This window comes from Trichoderma gamsii, assembly GCF_001481775.2.
Source record: "Trichoderma gamsii strain T6085 chromosome Unknown Scaffold_23.2, whole genome shotgun sequence".
NCBI lineage: Eukaryota > Fungi > Ascomycota > Sordariomycetes > Hypocreales > Hypocreaceae > Trichoderma > Trichoderma gamsii.
Window position 1 is genome coordinate 366,703 of NW_020171360.1, and position 17,489 is coordinate 384,191.

Here is a 17,489-nt window from a genome sequence, read left to right on the forward strand (position 1 = left end):
GACATTTGCTAGTCCAGTTACCATTGCTTAAGGCCTTGTAGAACTTGAGTTAGTATACTGATGGCTCTGTAGCCGCGGCACCTCATTGACATAATACTCTTGAGGTGTTCTTTGCCACATACTTTTCCGGTCTCGTTTCTACAGCTAAGTGACTTAGCTTCACGATTTTCTCTTCTAGAGCTGACAAAGAAGTATACAAAAACTAAGGAAGTAAAATGAGGAAAAGGAATTGAAGTCTTAGGGATGTGTACAGGAGTGAAGAATCTTGTTCAAGGGTCCTTACCTTCTTCTGGCTCCGCATCGTTTCGTATCTGCATCTGCATAGCCCTCTCGGCCATATCCGAGCCCGACAAATCCTTAATATACTTCATAAACTCTTTTCTGTTTTCTAGCACGGCTTTGATGTGCTGCACTTCAAGGAATTTGTTCTGATGCCTTGCAAGATTTTGTGCCGCGAGCGTAATGTTGCGGATATCGCGACCGTTGATCTCGAGGCCTTCTGTTCTGCAGATGTCTTCTATAAATTCCATTATACGTGAGTAGTATTTTACTTTGTATTCACTGATGGAATGTCCCCAGACTTTTTGTAGCCTCTCGCCTCGCAGAGGAGGAAAGTTGATAGCAAGATCAGTGTAAGACCAGACGGCTTCATCTAGATCTCCCACCCTGCTAGTAGTTAAGATGAGTATACTGGTGTATGAGTCCATTGATCGGATTGCCAACGTTACTGCTGAAGAACTAGCCTCGTTTCTCGATCTTTGTGTGAGAAAAGCATCGGCATTTTCAAGGACGAGAATCGCGTGCCATCGCTGGGCCAGTTGAAACATCTTGGACAACTGGCGTTCCACTGAGGAATTATCTCGGATTCCAATGGTGTCTGACAGTAATGGAGTCTTTACTGTTTCCGCAATACATGTGGCAGCGAATGTCTTGCCTGTCCCCGGACCGCCATGCAGTAGCAGCGTAAGGCTCTTTTCTCTCTCTAATATTCCTGGCCGTCTTTGTATAGGTGGCTTCTGGCCTTCGTATGGATTCATCAGGTATCTGGCGTCACTTTCGCCTGAATCTTCGTTTGAATTTTTATTTGAGTGCATCTGAGCCAAGTGTGATTGGACGAGAGAAATGGCGAGAGATTTCTTTTCGACTTCCATGACAAGCGTGCGAAGCGCTTCATCCAGAAACTGAACATTGTCTATCTCATCGATAAGGACAGGAGCTTTGAGTTGTCTTTAGTGAATCAAGTAGTCTAGTTGGGTTGAAAATATGATATATATGGTTCAACTTACTCCAAATGTTCTCTTCAAGGTTGTATGCGTTGATTGTTGGTGGAGAGACCATTAGGATGCGGGGCTTTACGTCTTGATGAGGCTTGATCACGAAGTCTCCCTCAAAGTCAAAATCTGCTCGAATCTCTTCTGGAACCGACTCTTGGTCAATGACAATTCGAATAGGCTCCTAAAATATTGGAAATATAGAATAGATCGTCAAGTCAGCGTTTATTCCGTGTAGACGTGGAGAGGAAAACAATGTGAAGTAAATGCTCTTCAAGACGGAGTTGGCTGTATTACCCCATTCTTAATAATCTCCTTATGATGATAGTTGCAAGATAGAGCAATGTATTTTCGTCCTCGAGCAGCTAGCCTTTTCCGCTGCTCGGCTTCATCTCTGAGGTAGCCCGCCGGGATATATTTGAGACTTGTTACAGGCTTCTCCCCTTGGAACTGCGACGTGGAGAATTCGTGGTAACGTTTGGTTAGGCGCTTGCCATCGTGATCTATAGACCACACTCGTAGACGGAACGGCGCATACATGTCTCGAGTTTGCTGTTCCATGCCATACACAGCGGAAACTACAAAAGCCTGGAGCTGGCCGTCGTGGACGGTGTATATGATAGAGCTTAGTGGATATATCAGGGGCAGCTGCGAGAACGTGAGCCTCTGGCACCTTCTTTCTTGGATCTCCACTAGCTTTTGTGGTATCAGCAGCATATCGTCTTGCATAATGGCCAGAGACAGCCGGCGCAGCGGTTCCCTAGAGTGCATGTCGGGCGTTGTCATGAGAGCCATTTGCTCTTCCATCGAATCGGGCAACTCAAGACTTAGACTCCTGCTGAGAAGAATCTTGATGAGCATATTATTGTCCTGTACGAGAGCGCGCATGTTTGCCATCACTGTCTCTTTCTCACTCGAGCCGTCACTGGCCTGGGCATCCTGAAGGTAGTCGACGCTGTCGATGATGATGAAAACGCAATCGACTTGGCTCTCTCGGAGACACTCGAGAAACAGCTTCCACAGTTCAGAAATGTTACTGGCACACTCCCTAGTGAGGCTAGCCAGTTTTTGGCCAAAAGACTTTGGGCGCTGCTTGAACATCTGAACGATGAGTGCTTGAACAAGAGTCCGGAAATTGTTGGTCTTGGTGGAAGGGTTGTCCCCGCCGAAATGTCGCAGCACAAGGACCGATTCAAAGGAGCTGTCGCCGAAAATGAGTAGAGGGCCGACAAATAACGAGTTGAAATCGTATCTGCCGAGCACCGAGCTACCATCGACTAAAAGCAGCTGTGAGACGCTGGATTCCACCCACTTGATAATCTTCTCAGCTCGCAGCAGGTTTTGGTTTCGAGTTCGGTGTGGTCGCATCTCTGGCAGCTGCTCAATTGTTCTCCGATGCTGTCGCGTGTCTTCATCGAATTCGTGGAACTCCACGAACAACTCTCGAAACAACGCATCTATGTCTTCTTCGTGGAGAAAAGACGAGCCCTCGGCTGTCGTCGAACCTGCTGATGACATTTGTCAGCACAATTGCAAGGAACCAACTCTTCGTCTTCGATACTTACCATCATTCTTGACAATTTTTCTGTCTGTTTCTGCGCTCATGCTGGAAACGGCAGGTTGGTCGAGCCCTTCGGCTACGCGCTGCTGAAAAAGCGCAGCTATTTGAGCGATATCCTCTTTTGTCGCCATAGTAACCGAGATGGCTTCCAGTAGCTGCACTCCGCCGCTGATTGCTGTAATGCTTGTACTGAAGCTCTCAAGAATTTGGTCTAGCTTGCCTACTGCCTCGTTCACCTTCTGGTTGATCTCCGCAGACTCTTTCAGCCGATCTGCTCGTATTTCAGCTATTGGCTTTCACATAGGGTAATGTGTAATGCGAAATAAGACGTACACTCGTGTTGGATAAGAGGTAGCCAGAGATCCGTGGCATTTGCAGCCGTGAGCATCTTGTCTTGCAGCTGCTGTAATGGCTGCTCTGAGAGGGAGTAAAAACTGTACCATACTCGACCTGCACAGAAAAGATTCAGTCTAAAGACGGAGTAATAGAGAAGATCTGTCAAGATAGCATCTCACCTCCAAAAGATCTCTTCCTTTCTAGTTGGACCATGGCTGAGTACCTCAGAATTGCTTCGTAGCTAGAGCAGAGCTTGTCCTCTAAATGGCGGACGTCAGGTATGTCTTGATTGCGATAATTGGCTTCGATATTAGCGTAGCGATGCAAGTTATCGGCAAGAAGAGCAGAAGCTTTGAATACAGACTCCATTCTGTCCTGATGATTCTCGACCAGCTACACGGCGATTATGGTGATTCAGCACAGCGCTTTGGCGCCACGGTGTATGAGACCAAACTTACTTGAAGGCCCAAAGAAATGACAGTCCACGCTGAAGCGGCTGTACAAACCGGTCAGAAGAGAAGACGTTAGTTGCTGAGCAAACTTACAATAGCCGGTAGGATCGAATTTGACCGCTGCCTCGACAATGCCCTTGCTTCGGAGGGCACATTTGAGAATACTCTTGGCACTCGCCCGCACATTGACCTTGACGCTCCCATCGCTGCGCTTGATCTTCCAGCCTCTGGCCTCGTATTTCTCACAGGCTTTCTCCACCTGCTGAGCGACCTCGTCGATGGCGGCTGTCAGTGAGAGCGGCTGGTCAAACTGGAGGCCCAAGGCCTTTCTCTCCTCGTCATTGAGTTTCTCGGCTGCCTCCTTCCAAAGGAGTCGGGGCCTTTTGGGCAATGTAGTGGCGGATTCATTAGAAGGCGCTGAAGTGGCGACCGCATCACCATCGACTGAAGTTGGTAGCTGATGTTCATCAGGTGCCATAGGAATGGTAGGCTGCTTGGTAAGCTGCGCTTTCTTCTCTTTTTCAGATTTCGAAAAAGGGTTTGCAAATTTGGTCATTCTAGAAGATGAGAAATTCTGCATTTCATTGCAAATCATCCCATAACGTCGGGCATCGCGAAGCTGGCGGCGATAAATTATAAAGTCGGTCGCCGATGCGACCGACCAAACGCGGCTTGAACGCGGCACAGGCGGACAGTCGAGATTCTCAGCCGCTCTTCTTCTCAATATGCAGATGCAGGGATTTGTGAGCCAGTATGATTGGTCAATTTTAAGCAAATCAGGGCTGAAAGTGTTACACTCGATGGCATAATAAGTAACCAAGGCAGACTCTCTCTAGCAGTTTTTGGACCCCTCTCTATTAATTCAGGACCTAATGACGCTCTATCTAGAAACCCCTGTCGAGTGTTGCGATCCGTCTTACTTTCGCATTATATACATTTTCGTATCGCTCATAATATTTGGCGCCTCAACTAAAAGGCTGTCTAATAAGAACAGATGTCGATGTTAGCAGGTGAATCTGCCTTGCCCCAAACCCAATTGGGATTCAGGACGGACACGGGGCGCAGGTTGTTATATGCCCAGAACTGATAGTCGTCGTTGCGGTAGTCATCAGCGGAGAGGGGAGGGCAAGTGTTCTTGAAAGCTGAGGTGTACCAGTCCTGGTGAACAGAGTGGTGGAATTTGCCAAAGTAGAACTTTCCGTGATCAAGGTTCTTCTGAGAAAAGTTCTGCCAGTCGTTATCTCTGTAATGCTAAATTAGCTGCCGTTGCTATACTATATTATTTTTGAGGCGTCAACTTACCCCTCGAAAGTGTCATTGACATCGGACCAGCTAATATGCACATGATTGCCGTCTGTTGAAGTGTCAGTAAATCTTCGAGATGAATAATATTTCGTGTGCAACCAGACGCGACTAACCTTGCTCCATGATGACTGATTCGCGAGTATAAGTGTTGCCTCCGTCAGGAGATGTAAACCTCACAACAATTCCTTCCCAGTCGCTCTTGTGGCCAGTATCCTTCTTGAAATACACGTAGTAGATGATACGATATGAAGCATCAGAGCCGGAGGAATCGCCATTGCAAAAGGTCGATGCCCAGTACGTCGGAATGGTGACGAAGGGTTCACCCGAAACATTGCCGTAAAATGTGTTGGCTCCTTGCCAAGTAGGCTGCACGGGACAGCCATTTGCTAGAGCATTGATATTGCAGTTGTCTGTATCAACACCGTTTGTCTGGTTGCCTTCGCCATCTTCCGCCGCTGAGGGCATGCATGTGCCAGACGGCAGGTACCACATAGGCGCGGCAGCTTGACTTTTGGGAAATCAGCATAAAGGAAGCGTTTGGCAAACATCTTTCGGAATTTTGACACTCACGCAGCTGCTAAACCCCCATTGTTGGTGAAGTCGCTAACGGCAATCGGCGTATCCGCCAAAGCATTCTTGGCAGCAAGAAGCAACAACGGGACAAATTTGGCGAAACCCATGACGAAAGCGTATAGCTTAAAGAGAATTACGAGCTTCTGTTGATGGAAATGCAAAAGAGATGCCTAATTGTTGGCGCATCTTGGCGATATCGATCAATCTTTATAGGACTTTTCTATACGAAATCGTATAGCACTATTTCATGAATGACGGGAGATTAGCGATCTTCATCTCCATAGTAAGCCAAAACAGGAAGGAGGGTGGCCAGTGGTCTGTTGATCCATATTAGCGACAACATCCAACACCTTCTCCATTGGACCTATATGTGGACTTTTGGGCAATACAACTCATATCTCGCTGAAATCGTGGTCCCTGCGTATCGCGAAATGTTTCACGGATATTTAATAATCAATGACTGAATTCGTGATGCTAATGACTTGCCGAATCGGGAATCACTCCCATTGTGGCTACGAGTGAGTATCTGATGCTGTTCAGCCAAAAGGCGGTCGAGACTCGCAATGGCCAGCGGGCACGTTGTTTTTGATCTTGATGCAATTGGGGGATTACTATACTGCGGCTTCAGTATTAATAGCTAGCGATAGTAGTGACATACATTTTACATAGACCCCATAATTGCGATGCGCCTCAAGCAATTAGTCAAGATCCTCGGGCGGGCTTTATACAGGTGGTTTTCTCTAGGGCTTACTTTTGGTGACAAGTCCTGTGGATCGCTATATCCATCTGAGCTCTAACATGTGCAATTGACACTTTGCTTGTATATCGCGAACTACGTCTGCTCGTCTTGTTAGCGCACAAAAGCCTGCCGAGTTTACCGTAATCGCTGTTGCACTGCGACATCGTGTTTGCAGAGGAAGGTGACTCTATATCGGCACGACTGCTACGGGGTTTTTGATTCCACTAATCTGGAAGCGAGGATTGCCAGGGCCGACGGATGTGGTGATTTTCTTTCACCGACAAGCGGAGTCCTTGAGGCTACGGCCGATCCTTGCTAGTCTCAAAATCATGGCTTATATATCGTCACATTAAGTAAGCTAAGAATGAAGCCTAATTGGTACTTGGATAAAGATGTATGTATGTACAACCATGTCCTCCCTTTTGATAAAGCATTTTAACGACTTCGCTGTTACAAGCTGACAAATAAAGCATATAATCGAACGGTACGCGAGTGCTGCAAAACGAAGGAGAGGGGGAAATAGGGGGGAAATAATGAAGTGGAAGAGCCAATTAGAAAAGAGTCCTTCTTTAAGTCGGCGCTACGCATCTTTAAAGACTCTGAAGTAGATCTGCCAATCGTCGATACATGGATGTTCACCTTAGAAATCGAAAGAAAGCTAGCTCTTAGCTTTCAGTTGCACATTTTAACACCAATATTGAAGCTATAGAGTCTCACCATTATACGAGTAACGGCTATGCTGAATCTTGTCTACGTTTATGTTTTACTCCTGAATGCAAGGCCGCTTTGGGTACCTAGGGACCTACATAGGTGCATGCGTACTAATTCCAGTCCTCAAGGTACATGTAGTCATTCTCACCACGTGACTCTTGAAGTCGAATTTTTACATTATCTAATCGAGTTTATTGTCGCGACAACTTGATCGATACGTGTAATAACTGCGCCATCGAGTGTCTGAAGCGAGGCCCGTGGAGTGCTCTTTGGGTGGATTGAAGCCGCGATATCCCGGTTTATCAGGATATGAGTTCATTCGGGGAAGCATCCCAACCCGGTGCAGAATGGTTCTCTGTCGGCCTCGCTTCATCGTTTCCAGACGTGGGATCCGACAATGACAACCTGGCGAACTATAGAGCGTGTAGTGCGGATTCTAAACCAGGATGCAAAGTTTTCCAAGTACCCAGAGACGATAGCCTCCAAAGCGCGGAAGTCGCTATTAGAGAAGATGGTACCCTCCAGCGATCGGATATGAAGGGGCTCAAAGATCAAGTCTTGGTGTTTCGATACAAAGGAAAATTTCATGCGGTTGATCATGTAAGTCAGACACCGGGGCAAATTGATAGCCACCTACTTGTACCTTTAGGCATCCAATAATGACTTTTTTTTACGAGAAATGCCCTCATTCGTCGTATCCCCTCTCACAAGGCACGCCATTCGACATTGAAGATTTTGGCATTGTTTTTAGTGCTGGGCTTACCTGCCCAAAACATGAATGGTCATTCGATATATTCACGGGAGCAGCAGACCGTGGAAATTACCAGCTGAATATATGGGAAACGCAGTTGCGCGAAATGGAAAGCTTGGATTCGCAACAAACGGAAGTTGGCGCTAGTGAAGCATCAGGTATCACGGATAAAGAAGTATGGGTTAGGAGAAGACAACCAAAGGGGTAGTCAACTACGAGATAAGTTCACGTAATGATCTAGATTAAAGAATGCTCTTACATAAAAGAAACTGAGTACATGCGTTTTCGCAGGCATCGGGAAGTTTCTTAAAGAGCGTTTTTTTCCCCTATATTGTTATGTCAATTAATCAGCATCCAGGAGAAAACGCTTAATAATTAGGGAATGGATCATTCATAGATCGCATCCTTCCAATGCAACATTACTAAGTCATAGCAGAATATGAGAGCACCTAGATAGTCGTCAATCAAGCGGGATACTTGTCAGTCGATCGGACATGCTTGGCAAAACAACAGATACTTCCCACCACAAGTCGGATTTAAATTTACCTCCTCCTATCTCCGCCAAGAAAGATTGATATATATATATATATATATATCTATATCCTGTTATAAACAGAGATAGTTCTATTGACAACCACCTCTTCTTGTGTCAACTGTATTGCATCATATAAAAAACTCAACTAACTTCCAAATGTCGAACGTATTGGTTACAGGAGGAGGTCGTGGCCTCGGCCTTGCTCTTGTCCGTCAATTGGTAGACGACTCAAGCATTGCAAAGCTCTTTGTTACGACGAGAGGAAGCCTGCCGGCCGAACTAGGTGCTATCATTGATACCTCTGGCAAAAAGGTCATCCACATCAAATGCGAGGTTGTCGAAACCGCTAGCGTTCGGCGTGCTGCAGCCGAAGTGGAAGAAAAGCTGGAAGGAGAAGGCCTTGACGTCTTGATCAATAACATCGGTGTATGTAGAAAATTTGATTATTCTGCCAGCACGTTCCATGCTAACAAAATCCATTTTAGTCAATGCCCGTTACGCCCGAAGGAATTCACACAATGGATGCGGAAGAGTTGCTTCAAGTCTTCGACGTCAATGTTGTCGCAGCTCATAGAGTGACCGCTGCACTTATCCCGTCTTTGAAACGGGGAAAAGAAAAGAAAGTTATCATGGTGTAAGAGATCTATTTTCTTTCAGAGAAGCCGCTCAGCATTTTGGCTAACAAGAGTGTAGTTCGTCGTCTCTGGGTTCAGTTGCGTGGGCGGACCGCTACCGTTGGTCACCGGTATACGCGTATAAAATCACCAAGGCCGCAATGAGCATGCTGACAGTTCAATATGCAATGGAGTATAAGAAAGAAGGATTCACTTTCTTGGCTTTAAGCCCAGGAGTAAGTATTTCTGCAGTATTCTATATTGTCTTGAGTCCTAACACTTTCTATAGTGGTTGAAAACAGACATGGGTTCTGATAAGGCCGATCTCGATGTCGCAACAGGAGCTAAAGCGGTAAAGGACCTTGTCGACAAGGCGGACACCAGTTACAACGGAAAATTCTACAATATCCTCGTTTCAGGCTGGGAGCATGCCGAAGGAATAAACCAATACGATGGCCTTGAGATCGCATGGTAGAGGAAGCACAAGGCCCCATAGAGCAAGCATTTATTGTCTTCATTAAGCGACTACCCTTAGCTATACATTTAGCTAGTCAACAATGAGCAATCAAAACGTGCGATTCATGTCATTGACTTCTCATGCACTGTTATCTTTCTACAGAACCTCTAGTGTTTCTCATTGCCTGTTATGCTAGACAAGTCTAACGTAATTCGCCTTGGCTGCCTCATTTAGAGCGTAATACACATAGACTAATTTAAAATGCAATAGACATGCCACCATCTACCACGATATTAGCCCCATTGGTGTAGCTAGAGAGTCTGCTGGCAAGAAAAACGACGGTGTTAGCAATTTCCTCGGGAGTACCCGTCCTTCCAAGTGGAACAGCATCCAGCAGAGTTTTATAGAATGGATAGTTATCTCTCTTAACAATTTGATAAGAGCTCCACTGTATCGTGCCATCAGGTAACGTGATATTGGGGTTCTCAATAGACCCTGGTGCAATCGAGTTGATCCGAATACCTCGGGGGCCAAGGGTTCGGGAATAATCTTTGGCCAAGACAGCCTGGGCCCTCTTCAAAGTTGAGTAGGGGCCGGCGATTGACGGATGACGCGCCTCAAATCCCGCCAAAGAGCTAATTACGACAATGGACGCATTCTCCGAGGCTTTAGATTGCTCTTCAAGAAAAGGTATAGATGCTTCGATCAAAGTAATCAAGCCTAATACATCGGCACGAAAACTCTTCTCCCAGTCCTCACTTGTTGCTTCCACAAGGATAGGAGATGCTTTTCAGAAGCATGTTGATTAGAGACTGTTGGCAAGGGTTTGAGAAGGCAAAAGTGTATTGGCATAGCTTACCATTAGCGATAACGGAATCAATGCGGCCAAACTTTTCGGCTGCCTGGCTTACCCAAGCTTTGATCTCGTCTGGGTTTCCAATGTCAACAGTTGAGCCAACGGCCTGTGCTCCGTGACTGGCGCCCGTGAAAGACGAAAATTCGTCTCCGCGAATAGTCCGCGCGCAAAACGAGACATTCGCTCCTTCGGCTAAGAAGGTTTCCACGATAGATCTGCCGATACCCTTCGAGCCGCCTGCAATCTGTTGTTAGTGGTAGTAGGAATACCGGGTTGATGAAGGTGTTACCTGTCACTAGGACATGCTTCTTAGAGAGATTGGTGGAGAAAGAAGGCATTATGGAGATGATTTGTATAGTAAGATGCGAACTTGCAGCCCAAATAGCTGTGGCAAATTTCTGGCTGTCTCAAGTGTTTCTTGAAGAAAGCGAGTGATACCAGTTTCCCATAGTCGTCCATCGCGATTTCACAGCGACTTTATACCATGTAGGTATTGAATATCGATACATTCGATTCATAATCAGGTTTTTATTACCGGATATGGTATGTGTAAGATTTGAACTGGATTGCCGTTGTTTCATAGCGATGAGCGGACTTTGCCAAGGCTTTAAGTGAGTTTATTTGTCTAACGCACTGGATTTAAAGAAAAGTAAATGGCTCAGTGATCGGTAGCGAATAATTCCTAAGCTTTTAAAGAGATTTCACGTTAGATTACTAATTCCACAAATCTCCATGAAAGCTTTCACACATTACCTGTTCAGTAAGTCATCTAGCAAATGTCATTGTCACTCTCATCGCCGTGGAACAATTGTCTGAGTCCCCGCCAACGAAAGACTAAGTCCGCAAGCCCCGCGGAACCTACCCCTGGATGTGGGCGTTGATATTGGTAATCCGCTAATCCCAGATTGGTGACCGCGCGGATACATGTTTTGGTAATAGTATCCTCGTTCGTTCCTTTGCTCTTTCCAACGGCTGCTTGAACAAGCGGCGATAGCTTTGAAGAAGCATACTGCCGTATAGTATCATATCGTCTTTACTATCACTCTCTGCCTGTGTATTTCTAATGAGCCAACTATCTTCTAAAACGTGCTGGACTTGTCGGATCCGCAAGAAGCGATGCGACCGAAAACAACCGGCTTGCAGCGCCTGTCGCTCACTTGACATAACTTGCTACGATGGCAATAGCCGCCCAAGCTGGATGAACAATGATCGCGAGCGAGATGAGTTTGCAGACCAAATCAAGGCTCAAGTCAAAGAAAAAGCAGAAAGTCGCCGCGAAAAGAGCTATGTGAAAGTACTGCCTCTTGGAAGAACAAAACGGTCGAAAAGCGGCCTGAAAGTAGCTGCTCAAACACCTAAAGCGGATAAGACTGAACAGGAGGCTCAAATATCATCATCCGACAATGAACGCTCGAAGAATAATACAACACAAGCTGAAGATGTCAAATCGGACAGAGGCGTTACTGACCCGGTTTTACTTGGAGTCAGCAACGATATTGATCTTGATCTTGAGATCATTTTTCTGGACTATGCCTTTCCCTTTCTTTTTCCCTTCTACCGCCCTTCAATCTTTGAAGGTGGGCGCGGCTGGGTGCTAGCAACGTTGAGAAATAGTATGCCACTATTCCACACTGCAATGGGGTTTTCTACCTATTTCTTCACCTTAGTCATGGCGAACGTTTCCGCCGGGCGAGATGAACACGAGGCCTGCAGAAGATTAATTGAGCGCAAACTCACTTCTCACATTGATAATGCAATCAACTCCATACGAAAGGGTGTTAATGATCTCCATGCCAGCCCAACCCCGATATCAGTTTTTGGAAAAGCGCACCTCCTGGAAGGTGTCGTACAGCTATTAGTGTTTGACACCAACATTGCAAGGACTACAGAATGGAGCGTCCACATAACCGCTGCCGTTTCACTTCTTAAAGAGATTTTGGAACTACCCGGCTCTCGCGGTGAGATAGCTGACCTGACCTCGGTCTTCGCTATGATGCAGAGGCCGGGATGGTCGACTGAGTCGCCCAGCCACAGAATGTGGAACAGCGATCAAAGCGCCCTTCGATTTCACGTCGCTTTTATCATTTTTGCGGATATTATATCTGGGACTACTCTGGGAGTTGTTCCCCAATTGCGAGAATACTATACGCACCTAATTAAACCCAGAGCTAAAGCAGCTCACCCAAGCCAAATATTAGAATTAGGAGACTTCATCGGCTGCCAAGGCTCGATTCTTCTTCTGATAGCTGATATTGCGGTTCTAACAGAAAGAAAAAAATCTGGGCGCGTACTCAAAGAAGAACTGCTCTTTGAGAGTAAAAAGATTGCTGAAGGCCTTCAGAGTGGCATTGCTAGTCTTAATGACGGGATGCAGCAGCCTCTAACCAACCCAATTCTTCCTCAAGCGTATGTCCATCCTGAGACACTTCTACAGAATATAGATACCATATCAGTTAGCTTGATATGGGCATACGCGGCCGTTATCTACCTATTGATCACGACGTTTGGATGGCGAGAGGAAGATCAATGTATTCAGGAAAATGTTTCATCAGCTTTACGTCTTTTACAGCAGATTCAATCTCCAGCAATATTGCGCAGTCTCACCTGGCCATTCTTTGTCGCTGGCTGCCTTGCTACCAAGAGCCAAGAGGCGGAGTTCAGGCAAATTGCCTCCAAAATGGGTTCTTTGTCAGCTTTTGGCACGCTGAATGAGGCACTTAAGATCATGGAGAAAGTATGGAACACTCGTGGAGAGAAAGACGAGGAAACATGGGACTTCACTTGTTGTTTTAGAATGATGGGATCAATACCATTGCTGATATAATAATGCGCAAAATGATTATTGTCTGGCGTACTGATATCCATCCTAGCCTATCCTGGGCAATCATCCGTTTGGTGAGTGAGTCTCTGGACTGCGTTAGTGTCCCTTCCATGCCCCAACGATCTCACTCAGCTTGGTCGTCTTGATGTCGGGAAATTTGGCGTTCAAGCTGAGATCCTCAGGCACGTCAAAGTCTCCGTTGATGATCCACTTGCCGAACAGTGCAAAGATTCCCTGGAGTACTTGCTTTGGTGCCATGGCATATATGGCAGGGTGGGAAGGTAACTCTGTAACCTCACCCTTGTTGAGCTTCTCAACCGGATCATAGGTAACATTGAACTTGGTGCCTAAAATAAGGTTAACATTGTGCATAAATTGTATAGATCAAGTGAAAAGAGAATCACATAGAATGACATACCACGAGCTTGTTCTGCAAGGGCAAGAATTTTGTTGTAGGATGACTTTTCACCATAGCAATAAGTGATCTCCTCCCACTTGGGCAGCCCAAGAGATGCAACGACAAATTTGGCCACATCGGCCGTATAAGTGAAAGCAACAACATCATCTCCAGAACCAGGGATGCCAGCAGCCTTGTTCTTCACGTCAATCACGAAAGAGAGCGGCTTCAAATACGTTTTGACGTGAGGATATCCGTAGTAATCCATGAAGTAGCCGTTAGAGACTCGAGTCCATTCCAATCCAGACTTTCGAATCTCAGTTACAGCATCTTCTCGGAATTTATACATAGGAGACCTATACCGATGTCAGAACAAGTTGTACTCCAAGGACTGGATGTGAGCGCACTCTTCAGTATGGACAATACCCCATTCGCTAACGATGAAGCGCTTGACCGTACCAGACTGGCTGGCGGCTTTGATCAAATTGAGCTGCGCTGTCGAAGCAACCTCTTCCATTATGTGAATGGTGGAAATGACGACTTCCACCTTGTGGTTCGCAAGAAGCTGTGCCGTTTCGGCCACATTATTGTAATCGACCGCAAGAATAGGAGACTTGTTCTCGTTTTGCTCCGGGGCCTTGAACACTAGGTCAGCTATCAGGCCTTTACTAGAAGCCTTGAAATTTCCGTAACTTGCATTGCGGGCCAAGACAATGGTATTGTAAAGAGAAGACTTCTCTAGTTCATCCACGATGGTGCGGCCAACGCTGCCAGTACCGCCTGCTACTGCAATAACTTTGGACATGCTTCGAAGTTTTGGAAAAATAATTTGTTTGGGAGGAAGTCTTGAGTGTCGATGGCTGATCTCTTATCTGTAGTTGAAGTAATCAGAACTACAAATGGCGGCTGCACCTAGCCTTTAAATAGAGCTGATGATACACTTCGACTTGTACTTCTAGCTTGTATTCCATTGTGGATTTATAAGCTCAACAGTGATTAATCTCGTAATTGTCTCGCTTTTCCGCGTGAAAATCCATCTGTTGAAGACTCGTGTTGGTGGTTTCACCGCGCGGTGCCTAATTGGGGAAACCCCAACTATGGGATCCTTGATCTACCCCACATGGTACGATGGCGTTTGTAACTGATACTTCAATGAATGATGGCAATACACAAGAGAGATTGTAACCATCCCACATCTGTTCCGAGCTGCAAAGTCTCCGCGCGACTCAGAACAACCTGCCATCATTTTGAAATGGGTCTCTATGCGGATATTGACACATAGACTGTTGATCCTTCAAGAAGCTGCTGATTAACCGGCCAGTCTGCCGTCCCCATGTTAGACTGCGAACCTGAGATAAATGGAAGCTTCACTCGCCAAGTTGCCCTAGATATTGTATATTTGATAGTAATTTAGTACTAAATCACTGTATTCTTCAATTTTTATGCTCTTTGATTAAAGTACCGCTTTGCTCTTTCGCTCCACTATGCCCTTTTCTGTATAGATGCGCCAGGCTTTGTCTTGTTGTGTTATTCAGTAATCGTCACATGATCAGACAAATTATATTGCAATCGCAATCTTCAAAACACCGTTGCCAATATGAACTGAGTTGCGTCGCTGTATTTTCGTAAGCTGGTGGCGCAATCAGCTAGTCGCCCAAGTTACGGCTATAGAGTGCTGAAGTGAATAGTGAACACAAAACTGTTTCACGCAACAGAAATGGTTGGTTGAAGTTTATGGGTCAGATTAAACGTACATGTATCTTATATATCGTTATGTAACCTCTATAAGCGCGTCTCATAACGTGGCTTTTAACATCTAGCCGTTGATCTTCTCAGGTACCCGCATCTCTGGAGTCTCTGACGCTTATCAACCCAGCAACATCCGCCTCACATCTTAGCACGAAATTACATGTTTGACTTAGCGATCTAATTACGTGAAAAGCCATTCTGCACACATTCGTATTAGGCGTTGAACATTGACCACGTTGTCCGCAGGAGTCCGGTAAACACTATTAATATTAGGATCCTACCGAATTGCCTCTGCTAGTTCTAATAGTGTCGTTATGAGCGCACTATAACGTTGCTCATATGATACCCCAGGGCATTTTAGCTATGGGATACTGCTCGAGTCCTACGAATTGCACCAGACATTTCTTAGCGCTTAGAAATAGATAGTCTTTGACTCTTGAGCAGAGTTTTCGCTGCGATTGGAGTCACACAAAGCTAAGCGGAAGATCGGCACTGCAAAGATTGACTATAACGAGTTTCACCTCTTTATCTTGTTCGACGTCTTACAAATGACTCTTCCAATCGCTTTTAGCGATGACTCGCTTTTGATAAGCCCATGAAACAAATTAAATGGGCAGAAAGCTTCGCCATAGGCTGTCTAGCACAGTTGCGGGACACTGGGTGACTCATTGTCCGAGGACCGAGGAGGAATGAGCGCAGATTGCCCCGCCTTCAGCCGTAATTTGAGGCTGTCAATTCCAGCCACAAACTCCTTGGTTACAGGTAGTTATCGCCACTGAAAGCCAGGCTAGCGGAGATCACATGGAGATTGGCTTGCTTAGCTTCTCAGGAACCGCTGCCGTCCAAGAGATTAGCGTCGGGGAGGCTTCTCGTGGTCAAATATAAATCTCAATCATTCTTCAGATTCACATTTACGTCTGCACAACAATCTTCTCTAAGACCCTCATCGACGCATAGACCATTGCATTTAGACGCCTCTTTTCCCTGCTTACTGTTGCTAGCCTTTTTTTTCCAAGCCATCATGGACTCATTCACCACATATCCCGTACCAAACGGCGTCGATGCTATTCCTCATGATGAGCTGGATCTCCGATCTGATGCGGAAGTGGATCATGAGCTTCTTAATCCCAAGCCCATAACAGACGAGAAAAACCTGTGGTTCTTTTGGAATAGCGGATTCCAGAAAATGCACGGCTACCATCAGCGTACTGTTCGAAACTGGCACAGGAGATTCTCCAAAAAGGGCTGGGTTGTACGTCTCTTGGATGTTGAACCGGGCTCGTCTTTGAACGTGGCAAATTATCTCGACGTACAAGATCCAGAAGTATTTCCAAAGGCCTTCACAGAGGGCACCATCGGCGGCCGTCATGTGAACCAGCACATTTCAGATCTTGTGAGATTTCCTCTACTGCTAAGATACGGCGGCGTCTACGCAGACGTCGGTTTGATTCAGATTGGAGATCTCGACAGCGTATGGAACGAAACTATCGGAAATCCAAGCTCTCCATTTGAGATTTTTACATATAATACGGGTAGCGCCCCAGATCGCAGCATGACAAACTACTTCCTGGCTTCGAAACGAAACAATCCCTTCTTTCTCAGGTGCCATAAGCTGTTGCTGACACTATGGGCGGGAAAGACAAGTACTGAGGGAATGCATACAAGCCCTCTATTAAAAGGACTCCCCCTTATGGACACCGGACTTTCGATGGAGGAGGATGGCATCACCTATGGACGTGAAGAAACTGCAAAGATGTTGACGGACTATATCATCCAGGGGCATGTCGTCACCATGGTCATGGGTCTCATCGATGTGGAAGATGGCTGGGATGGTCCCAAGTACGTAGCAAACCACGTTTACGCATACGATTACATGATAGGATCCCAGCATATCAACGAACTTACCGCATGGAACGGCCCAAAGCAATTCGAACTCATGTCGCTACAGATACCGAAGGGCGATGAAACAGAAAGCGACGATCAAAAACTTGCGCGCAAGATTGTCGAGGATTGCTTGACTAAATCTTTTGGCATGAAATTGGCAACAGGCATGATCATTAGAGTCATGGGAGACACGTTGAGCTCTCTTTGGAGGAAACACGATGGTAGCGACAACGTTCCTGGCACATACGCCCACTGGTTGAGATATGGTACTCTGTACTGGCGTCCCAAGAACCACCCCCCAAAAACGGCCTTTGAAGAGATGCCAGCATTCAAGATTGGACCCCTGCTACGAGAAGGAGAGGTTGGCCCTGGGGCTTGTGCGGCAACGAGTGGAAGTCGCGTCCCAAATTAAACATCTTGGAGTTGCAAATGGATGACTGGTCAATGACCTGTTTTTGCGTCTTAAAGCGTGCAATT

At 46.2% G+C, this 17,489-nt stretch overlaps 8 protein-coding genes across 8 annotated transcripts; 4 read left to right on the plus strand and 4 right to left on the minus strand.

Annotated features, from left to right (window-relative positions):
- Positions 1-269: 269 nt before the first annotated feature.
- On the minus strand, positions 270-4,176 carry TGAM01_v206752 (hypothetical protein; the record flags this gene model as incomplete). Its single annotated transcript, XM_018806869.2, has 8 exons — positions 270-1,216; positions 1,287-1,455; positions 1,569-2,776; positions 2,837-3,118; positions 3,166-3,282; positions 3,348-3,561; positions 3,627-3,664; positions 3,714-4,176. The coding sequence occupies 8 exons, from the start codon at positions 4,174-4,176 to the stop codon at positions 270-272; spliced, it is 3,438 nt and encodes a 1,145-aa protein (XP_018659959.2).
- Positions 4,177-4,601: 425 nt separating this feature from the next.
- TGAM01_v206753 (hypothetical protein) lies at positions 4,602-5,605 on the minus strand (the record flags this gene model as incomplete). The annotated part of the gene is made up of 4 exons (XM_018806868.1): positions 4,602-4,863; positions 4,923-4,974; positions 5,039-5,433; positions 5,496-5,605. 4 exons carry the CDS (start codon positions 5,603-5,605, stop codon positions 4,602-4,604), a joined length of 819 nt encoding a protein of 272 aa, XP_018659958.1.
- A 996-nt stretch (positions 5,606-6,601) lies between these two features.
- TGAM01_v206754 (hypothetical protein) lies at positions 6,602-6,845 on the plus strand (the record flags this gene model as incomplete). The annotated part of the gene is made up of 2 exons (XM_024549940.1): positions 6,602-6,631; positions 6,708-6,845. 2 exons carry the CDS (start codon positions 6,602-6,604, stop codon positions 6,843-6,845), a joined length of 168 nt encoding a protein of 55 aa, XP_024405326.1.
- A 1,907-nt stretch (positions 6,846-8,752) lies between these two features.
- On the plus strand, positions 8,753-9,323 carry TGAM01_v206755 (hypothetical protein; the record flags this gene model as incomplete). The annotated part of the gene is made up of 3 exons (XM_018806867.2): positions 8,753-8,868; positions 8,928-9,084; positions 9,138-9,323. The coding sequence occupies 3 exons, from the start codon at positions 8,753-8,755 to the stop codon at positions 9,321-9,323; spliced, it is 459 nt and encodes a 152-aa protein (XP_018659957.2).
- A 238-nt stretch (positions 9,324-9,561) lies between these two features.
- Positions 9,562-10,499, minus strand: TGAM01_v206756 (hypothetical protein; the record flags this gene model as incomplete). Its single annotated transcript, XM_018806866.1, has 3 exons — positions 9,562-10,091; positions 10,165-10,398; positions 10,451-10,499. 3 exons carry the CDS (start codon positions 10,497-10,499, stop codon positions 9,562-9,564), a joined length of 813 nt encoding a protein of 270 aa, XP_018659956.1.
- A 725-nt stretch (positions 10,500-11,224) lies between these two features.
- Positions 11,225-12,985, plus strand: TGAM01_v206757 (hypothetical protein; the record flags this gene model as incomplete). Its single annotated transcript, XM_018806865.1, has 1 exon — positions 11,225-12,985. One exon carries the CDS (start codon positions 11,225-11,227, stop codon positions 12,983-12,985), a length of 1,761 nt encoding a protein of 586 aa, XP_018659955.1.
- A 93-nt stretch (positions 12,986-13,078) lies between these two features.
- Positions 13,079-14,184, minus strand: TGAM01_v206758 (hypothetical protein; the record flags this gene model as incomplete). Its single annotated transcript, XM_024549941.1, has 3 exons — positions 13,079-13,329; positions 13,401-13,709; positions 14,049-14,184. 3 exons carry the CDS (start codon positions 14,182-14,184, stop codon positions 13,079-13,081), a joined length of 696 nt encoding a protein of 231 aa, XP_024405327.1.
- A 1,965-nt stretch (positions 14,185-16,149) lies between these two features.
- On the plus strand, positions 16,150-17,424 carry TGAM01_v206759 (capsule polysaccharide biosynthesis protein; the record flags this gene model as incomplete). The annotated part of the gene is made up of 1 exon (XM_018806863.1): positions 16,150-17,424. One exon carries the CDS (start codon positions 16,150-16,152, stop codon positions 17,422-17,424), a length of 1,275 nt encoding a protein of 424 aa, XP_018659953.1.
- Positions 17,425-17,489: the final 65 nt, after the last annotated feature.